The following is a 9,054-nucleotide window of genomic DNA, read 5'->3' as shown; positions in this document are numbered from 1 at the left end:
CCGGAGGGGTCCCTGGGCCCACAGACTGGCCATCAGGAGGGGTGGGTCCTTGACAGGCAGAAGCCCCTCCCCCCATGGTTCCCGGGGAATCAGGAGGCAGGCGCCCTCTGACCCCGGCCCCGCCCTTGCCTCTGTCCGTCTCAGGGGGAGCCGGGTCCTGACGGGCCTCCAGGGAGGATGGGCCCTGTGGGGGCCCGTGGGCCTCCCGGGCGCGTGGGCCCTGAGGGTCTTCGAGGGATCCCTGGCCCTGTGGTGAGTGGAGTAAGGACGGGGCAGGGTGGATCCGGGCCTACCTCGTGCTCGGCTTGTCCTTCCATACGTGGGGGAGCTGCCCTGTGGGTTGGGGGGCGGCTCATCGGGCTCTGGCGGGATGCAGTCCACCCCATGTTCTGTTTGTCCCTCAGGGTGAACCAGGCCTCTTGGGACCCCCTGGACAGATGGGCCCTCCTGGCCCCCTGGTAAGAGACTTCTTTGTCCTCGAGGTCCCAGCTCTGAGGACCACTCTGGCCGTCCAGGGACCAAGTAGTGACCATGGGTGCTGAGGGCGCAGGCTGACCCCCACTGACCCTCCATCTGTCCACACCGACTGTCTCTAGTGGCCATCTGCTCTTTTGCCTTGATGGTCTACACTGACCACACTGACCCTCCATCTTGATGGTCTGCACTCTCCATGCTGACCCCTTGTCTTGATGGTCTACACTGACCACACTGACCCTCCATCTCGATGGTCTACACTCTCCATGCTGACCCCTTGTCTTGATGGTCTACACTGACCACACTAACCCTCCATCTCCATGGTCTACACTGACCATGCCGACCTTCCATTTCCATGGTCTACACACTCCATGTTGACCCCTTGTCTTGATGGTCTACACTGACCACACTGACCCTCCATCTTGGTCTACACTCGCTGCGCTGACCCTTCCTCTTGATCGTCTACACTGACCGCACACACCAATCTGGCCACTGGCCGACCTTCAGCCAGTCCCTCATCATCCCTCCTGTCTCCTGACCCTGCCCTTGGCCACACCCCTGGTCATTCCACTTGCAATTTGGGCAATTTCCCATTTGACCACCCCCCCACATGGACCCTGAGACTTCACATCTGACAGTCCCTGACTGACGCTTGTTTCCTTCCTCCCAGGGACCCTCTGGCCTCCCAGGACTGAGGGGAGATGCCGGCCTCAAGGGAGAAAAGGTGAGGACACCTCGCTCCATTATTCTCCCCACCAATCCTTCCCCCCACCAATCCTTCCCCCCATCCTCCTCTCCCTCCCTGGCCTGAGGGACAGGATGCCCTTGACTTATCACCCCATGGCTCTGGGAGAAAAGCCTCCCAGTCTCCTCCCGCTCCCTCCCCTGCATTAAAAAAAAAATCTTTTGTCCTCTAGGGCCACATTGGACTCATCGGGCTCATTGGGCCTCCTGGGGAGGCTGGAGAGAAAGGGGACCGGGGCTTGCCAGGCGTGCAGGGCCCCCCTGGCCCTAAGGGAGACCCTGTGAGTGTGTCCTGCCCTGAGTGGGAAAAATGTGTTCAAAGTGGGGGGCTGTCAGGACACTGAGGGTGAGGTCTGGATTCATGGGGGTGGTATCCGGGGAAACGGGAGCTGTCTGGGGACTTGCAGGTTGGAGGCTGTGCCTGGGGCTGGGAGTCTCTCCTGGGGAAATCGGAAGCTTGTCTAGGGTTTGGGGGCTTCCTCTGGGGATTGGAAGCTCGTCTGAGGGATGTGTCTGGGCAACCAGCCTGCACACACTAACACCGATCCCGACGTCCTTTCCCCAGGGTCCCCGGGGTCCCATCGGCTCTCTGGGCCCCCCTGGGTCCCCAGGCGTGGCGGTGAGTATGGGGGTGTTTGTGGGATGGGGTCACCGTGGCAGGCCAGGCCGGGACCCCAGCTCTCCCTGTCTGTCCCACAGGGCCCTCTGGGACCGAAGGGCTCAAAGGGGTCTCCGGTGAGTACACGCTGCTCCCCGGGCTCCCACTTCCTGCACATCCCCCACATCCACTCGTGTCTGCTCACGAGCTGTGCATTCAGCAAGCGCTTATCCAGCTTATTAACGGCCTTGAAAGAAAATAGTAAACTTGCCAACATAAAAAAAGTAGACTTGCCCGAGACACTAAGATGCTGATTTCAGAGATGCTGACATACAAGAGCGTGTGTGTCTTATACTCATTGCTGAGAGCTGCATGTTCCTCCGTCCTCTCCCAGGGTGTGTGTGTGTGTTCATTTGCGTGTGTGTGTTCGCTTGTGTATGTGTGTTCTTTGCGTCTGTGTGTGTTGGTGGGAGGGGTCTCCATAGCAGAGGTCACCCAAGTGACTTTTCCCTACAGGGGTCCCTTGGTCCCCGTGGAGACACTGGACCTGCGGGCCCCCCAGGTCCCCCGGTGAGTTTCCCAAGGAGAGGGGGCTGGGCACCTGGACCCAGGGGAGGGCAGGGACCATGTCCGGGGTGTCCCCAGAGGGTGCTCAGGGCCCACCCAGAGCCAGGCACACCCCAGACGCTCAGGGGATGCAGGCGGCGTGGGCAGGTCCGAGGAGGGTCTGGGCTGGGGCGGGGGCCTCGGGGGTCAGCCCTGGGGGCTCTGTCTTCCCCCACCCCGTCTCTTCCTGCCTGTCTCTGCTTTCTCCACACTCATTTCCTTATGTCATCTCTGTCGATGTCTTTTCCTGCTCTCTCCCACTCTGTCTCTGTCTCTGTCTCTCCCTCTCCCCCTCTTCTGTCTCTCTCTCCCCCTCTGTTTCCATCTCTCCCCGTCTCCCCCTCTATCTGTCTTTCCCTCTGTCTCTGTCTACCTGTCTCTGCCTCCCTATCTCTATTTCTCCTCTGTCTCTCTCCCCCCATCTGTGTCTCTACCTTTCCCTCTCTCCCTCCTCTGTTTCTGTCTCCTTCCATCTCCCCCTCTATCTCTGTCTTTCCCTCTGTCTCTCCTTCTGTCTGTCTCCCTCTGTCTCTGTCCCCCCTCTGTCTCTGTCTCCCTGTCTTTGTCTCTCTCTGTCTGTCTCCCCTGTTTCTGTCTCCTTCTGTCTCCCCGTCTATCTCTGTCTTTCCCTGTCTCTCTCTGTCTCTGTCTCCCCCTCTATCTCTTTCCCTGTCTCTGTCTCCCTCTTTGTCTCTCCCTCTGTCTCTCTTTCTATCTCTGTCTCCCTGTCTCTGTCTCCCTCTCGCTATTTCTTCTCTTTCTCTCCCCTTCCACATCTCTCTCCCTTTCCCTCTGTCTCCGTCTCCTTCTCTCCTTTCCTTGCCTGACATGTGATGCTGGTCCTGCTCTTATGGCTTTGGCCTCCCCATCTGAGCCTTCCCTTCTCTGTCTGCCTGTCTCTCCTTTCTCTGCCCCTGTCTCTCATCTTGCCCATCTGCATCTCTCTGACCCTGTGTCTCTGTCTTCATCTCTGCCTCTCTCTCTTTCTCCCTATCTCTTCCTCCCGCACCGGGCTCTCCTCTTCTCTGTCCCCACCCCCACGCCCAGGGTTCTCCCGCCGAGCTGCACAGGCTGCGCAGGCGCCGGCGCTCGCTGGCAGTCCTGGAGGGCGGCCTGGAGGAGGTGCTGGCCTCGCTGGCGTCGCTGAGCTGGGAGTTGGAGCGGCTGAGGCACCCTCCTGGCACAGCCGAGCGCCCGGGCCTCACGTGCCACGAGCTACGCCGCAGCCACCTGCACCTGCCGGATGGTGAGGGCCGCTCCTTCCGGGCGGGTGAGGAGGTGCAGGGAAGTGGGGAAATGGAGGGGGTGTAGGGGAGTAGAGAGGGTGGGGAGGTGGGGTCCGGCCCCAGCTCACTCGCCCTGCCTTCCTCTGCGGCAGGGGAGTATTGGATTGACCCCAACCAGGGCTGCGCACGGGACTCCTTCAGGGTGTTTTGCAATTTCACGGCGGGGGGAGAGACCTGCCTCTACCCCGACAAGAAGTTTGAGACCGTGAGTGCCCCAGATCCTCCCATCACCTCCCCAGGAAGGGCTGTCTCCTGCTACTCCCACCGCCTACCCCAGACCTTGTCTGGGATCTTAACTTTCCTTCAACCAACATTTATTGAGCACCTCCTGTATGCCAAAGTCCTGTCTGAAGTGCTGGGTCAGAGAATCAAAAAAAAAAAAAATCTTGGCTGGGCACAGTGGCCCATAATCCCAGCACTTTGGGAGGCCAAAGTGGGAGGAATGTCTGAGCCCAGGAGTTGGAGACCAGCCTGGGCACCACTGAGAGACCTTGTCTCTACAAAAAAATCTAAAAACTTCGCCAGGCCCGGTGGCTTGTGTCTGTAGTCCCAGCTACTTGGGAGGCCAACATAGGAGGATTGCCTGATCCCAGGAGGCCAAGGATACAGAGAGCCATGATCAGGCCACTGCACTCCAATCTGGGCAACAGAGTGAGAGCCTGACACCAAAAAAAAAAAAAAAAAAAAAAAAAAAGACAAAGAGGGAGGGAGAGAGAGAGAAGGAAAAAACTCTCTGCTCATATGGAAAGACAGATGAGAACAATTAACAAAATCAGTCATGGTGACAAACTTTCAAACAATGCTTATGTGTGTGCCAGACCTCTTCCAAAGACTTGGCCACATTAACATATCGAGTCCTCACCACCAGCTATCACAGTTCTGACATCATGGCCCAGAGGGGGAACTGTGGCAGAGTGGTGATTAGATTGTCTAAGGTGGGCTGACCTCAGAGTCCCAACCCTTAACCACCCAGCAACACTGCTTACAGACCTGCTATTCTAGAGGTCCCATGGCTTCAGGGTTCGCCAGGCTGTGGGCAGGGAGGTGAGACCCCCACAGGCCACCAGGAATCCTGGGGTTATCCATCAGGGAGTCTCCAGCCTCACCCTCCCTGCACCAGGCACCAGGCTTGAAGGCCACGGGCCAGCATCACAGATGCTGAACCCCAGACCGCTGGGTCAGAATTCAGATCTGTCATCTCATGTTATCCATCTGTAAAGTGAAACTCAAGAAAGTAACTGTCTCAGGGCCGGGCATGGTGACTCACACCTATAATTCCATCACTTTGGGAGGCGGAGGTGAGAGGATTGCCTGAGCCCATGGGTTCGAGACCATCCTGGGCAACTTGGCGAGCCCTCATCTCTACAATAAATCAAAAAATAAGCCAGGTGTGGTGGCATGCGCCTGTAGTTCCAGCTACTTGGAAAGCTGAGGCAGAAGGATGACCTGAGCCCAGCAGGTCAAGGCTGTGGTGACCATGAGCATGCCACTACACTCCAGCCTGGGTGACAGAATGAGACTCCAACTCAAAAACAAATAAAAAAATAAAAATAAAAAAGAAAGCAAGAAAGTAGCTGTTTCATAGGGTGGCTGCACAGTTGAGATACTGATGCAGATACCAGGAACCGTGTGCTAAACCTGGGTTGCTCTGCTGAAACCTCTATCCCCAGGGAGAACACTTGGTGAGTGTCGGACATGCACATGTGTGCCACAGTGTTTGTGGTCATTTGTCCCCTGGGTTAGTTAAGTGGAAGCTCAGATGCCCAGGGCATGGGAATTTAGACAAGCTCAGACTCCCCCCAGGTGGGGGCTGGAGGGCAGGATCAAACTCTAAAGAGTTGTTAACATGTGAGGGTCTCGTCTTTATCCCTGGCTGCCCTTCCACTGGCCTCAAGAGAGGCAGGAAGGGGAGTGAGGCGCTTTCTTGGTTTGGCCTACCCGACCCAGACCCGGAGACAAAGGTCTGGGTGCCAGTCATTTATGGAAGAGGGGATGCCAGGAAATAGAGTGGCCAGGAAGGCAGCACCTAGGGGGTGTGGCATTAAAATGGTACCATGGGGGGCTGGGCGCAGTAGCTCACACCTGTAATCCCAGCATTTTGGGAGGCCAAGACCTGAGGATCACTTGAGGCCAGGAGTATGAGATCAGCCTGGGCATCCTAGGGAGACCTCGTCTCTACAAAAAAATTAAAAAGTTAGCTGGGTGTGATGATGCATGTCTGTAGTCCCAGCTACTCAGGATGCTGAGGTGGGAGGATCCCCTGAGCCCAGGACTTCAAGGCTGCTGTGAGCTAGGATTGCACCACTGCACTCCAACCTAGGAGATAGAGGGAGACTCCAACTCAAAAATAAAATGAAATAAATAAAAAAATACAACAGTGCCACTAGGAACCCAGAGCTCAATTGGACTGGGGAGCCCAGGGAGACAGTGCAGTGAGGTGTCTGACAGATGTCGTGCTGGGGGGGGGAGGGAGCTGGGGTGTTTACACCTCAGCTCCCATCAGCCATTGTGTGAGGGGAACACTGGCAGAACCCACTCCCATGGCCAGAGGTCACAGCCCGAGACACTTTTATCAGCAGCCCTCAGCCTAAGGGATTAATTGCAGAGGGGCCGGGGTGGCACTGAGGGCCTCTGCTGCAGAGACCCCCCTTCCTCCCCCAGGTGAAGCTGGCCTCCTGGTCCAAGGAAAAGCCGGGAGGCTGGTACAGCACATTCCGTCGAGGGAAGAAGGTGGGTCTGCCAAGGTGGGGTAGGAGTGGCATGTGCATGGGTGGGAACCAGCATGGGGACTTGGGGGAGGGGTTCAGAGGACTGAGATGGGCTCCTGCACCCTGGTGATCACAGGCTGGGGGCAGGGAGGGGACAGATTCTGATGTGTCACTGGCAGATAGTTGCTGTTCAGAGCGATGGTACAGGGATGAGGGAAGACTGGGGCATGATGGGAACCCAGAGGCAGTGCTGGAAGGACTGGAAAACCTTCCTGGAAGAGGTCATGGCTCACTTGTAGCCTAAAGAATGCACTGGCTTAGCAGGTTAGGGAGGACAGGGACAAACGTTCCAGGCAGAGGGAACAGCAAAGGCAAAGGCTTGGAGGCAAGAAGAGAATTTGAATAAGAAAAGCCACTTGAGCTCGGGCTTGGTGGCTCAGCCTGTAATCCCAGCACTTTGGGAGGCCTAGGCGAGTGGATTGCCTGAGTCCGCGGGTTTGAGACCTGCCTGGGCAACTTGGCGAGACCTCGTCTCTACAATAAATAAAAAAAACTAGCCGGGCGTGGTAGTACACGCCTGTAGTTCCAGCTACCTGGAAGGCTGAGGCAGAAGGATCACCGGAGCCCAGCAGGTTGAGGCTGCGGTGGCCGGGAGCATGCCACTGCACTCCAGTCTGGGCGACAGAGTGAAACTTCAACTAAAAAAAAAGAAAAGAAAAGCCACTTGCTCTGCCCCAGAGAGTCTGAAGGAGAATGTGGTAGAAGAGGCAGGGAGGTGGGTGAGGACTAGGCCAAGAAAGACCTATGGGCAGTAGGGAGCCAGGAAATGGGTTTAAATGAGGGAGGGACAGTCTCTGTGTTAGAAGAAAGCCTCTGGAGCTGGACACGGTGGCTCATTCCTGTAATCTCAGCATTTTGGGAGGCTGAGGTGGGAGGATCAACCGAGCCCAGGAGGTACAGACCAGCTAGACCTCATCTCTACAAAAATCAGAAATTGGCCAGGCATGGTGGTGCGTGCCTGTAGTCCCAGCTACTTGGGAGGCTGGGGTGGGAGGATCACTTGAGCCCAGGAGTTGGAAGCCGCAGGGAGCTATGATCACATCACTGTACTCTACCCTGGGTGACAGAGTGAGACTCAGACTCAAAAAAAGAAAAAAGAGTAGGTGCTCATGAAGCCCCCTTGTCCCTGCATGGTCCCTGCCCCTCAGTTCTCCTACGTGGACGCCGACGGGTCCCCCGTGAACGTGGTCCAGCTGACCTTCCTGAAGCTGCTAAGTGCCACAGCCCGACAGAGCTTCACCTACTCCTGCCAGAACTCGGCCGCCTGGCTGGATGAGGCTGCGGGCGACCACAGACACTCCCTCCGCTTCATGGGCACCAACAGGGAGGAATTGGCCTTCAACCAGACAACAGCGGCCACGGTCCATGTCCCCCACGACGGCTGTCGGGTAAGGGGACGGGGGCGGTGTGGGGAAGACGGACCTCAGCCACCCGGCTGGCACTCACCGCCCTGCCTTTCCATGGTCAGCTCCGGAAGGGACAGTCCAGGACCCTCCTGGAGTTCAGCTCGTCTCGGGTCGGCTTCCTGCCCCTGTGGGACGTGGCAGCCGCTGACTTTGGCCAGGCCAACCAGAAGTTTGGGTTTGAACTGGGCCCCGTATGCTTCAGCGGCTGAGCATCTCAGGGGTGGCAGGCCCAGAGGGCCAAGTTTGGTGCTGAGGCTGCGAAGCCGCTGTATTTATCATCTTCTGCGACGCTGGAGCCGGGGAGCCGGGGGATGTGACTTCGCTCGATGCAGTCGATTATTCCTTCTCCCTTCCAGTGTGCTGGGGGGCCAGGCTCCCTTTGCCCAGGGTCTGGCCTCCACCCAACCCCAGGGGGCACCCTACAGCCTGGCCTTTCCTCCCCTCCCTCCCCACACCCCAACCCCCATGCCATGAGCTTCTGACTCAGAGCTGATGAACAAACGCCCACACGCTGCTCCCATCCCTGGTCGGTGCCCTCCACGCCCTTTGGTGCTACCTACCCCAGAGTTAAGCACTGGATGTCTCCCGACCCCAGGTGGGGGCCCTTGGCACCTTCCTCCTCCCACGTGGGTTCATGGTGAAGGGACTGAAGTCAGACCACAGAGGGAAGTGGGACTTCCCTGGACTGAGCTGTGCATTCCTTCCGCCACCCCCTCCCCCAGCTCTGCACACTCCCTGCCCTTCTCCCTGCCCCTTTCCCCAGGGTCACCTTGCCAAGATGGCGGGACAAATCAGGATCCTAATGGTGCTGTCCTATTTATACCTGGGTCTGTACTCGAAGGGAAGTTTCCCTCGGTTGTAGATTTCATCTGCTTCCTCCTTGGGAAGGCTGGGGTGTGAGGAGAGAGGTTCCAGCACAGCCTCTGCCCCTGCCCCAGACCACAGGGCATAATTTGCATCTCAAGTCTGAGAATAAACCAATGAACTGTGTTTCTGTCTTTGTCTTCTAAATTATTTACTTATTTGCTTACTTTTTTGTTTTGTGTTTAGAGACCCCATTGTTTGGGCCGAAATGCTGTGGCAAGATCAGAGCTCACTGCAACCTTAAACTGGGCTCAAGCGATCCTCCTGCCTCAGCCTCCCAAGTAGCTGGAGCTACAGGCATAACACCA

At 57.3% G+C, this 9,054-nt stretch overlaps 1 protein-coding gene across 1 annotated transcript in view; it reads left to right on the top strand.

The window, feature by feature from the left end:
- Nucleotides 1–8,091, top strand: part of COL5A3 (collagen type V alpha 3 chain) — a 45,372-nt gene extending 37,281 nt beyond the window's left edge. Inside the window, 12 exon segments of the mRNA XM_008058175.1 lie at nt 93–252; nt 405–458; nt 1,145–1,198; nt 1,392–1,499; nt 1,784–1,837; nt 1,918–1,953; nt 2,333–2,386; nt 3,470–3,668; nt 3,801–3,913; nt 6,370–6,438; nt 7,625–7,864; nt 7,945–8,091. Coding sequence (XP_008056366.1) covers nt 93–252; nt 405–458; nt 1,145–1,198; nt 1,392–1,499; nt 1,784–1,837; nt 1,918–1,953; nt 2,333–2,386; nt 3,470–3,668; nt 3,801–3,913; nt 6,370–6,438; nt 7,625–7,864; nt 7,945–8,091 — 1,288 coding nt within the window.
- Nucleotides 8,092–9,054: the final 963 nt, after the last annotated feature.

The sequence above is a fragment of the Carlito syrichta genome, unplaced genomic scaffold (genome assembly GCF_000164805.1).
Source record: "Carlito syrichta isolate Samal-C Ts95f unplaced genomic scaffold, Tarsius_syrichta-2.0.1 Scaffold303236, whole genome shotgun sequence".
In the NCBI taxonomy this organism is placed as follows: Eukaryota; Metazoa; Chordata; class Mammalia; order Primates; family Tarsiidae; genus Carlito; species Carlito syrichta.
Note: the sequence above shows the minus strand (reverse complement) of the source record. Positions and strands in the feature narration are given on the sequence as shown.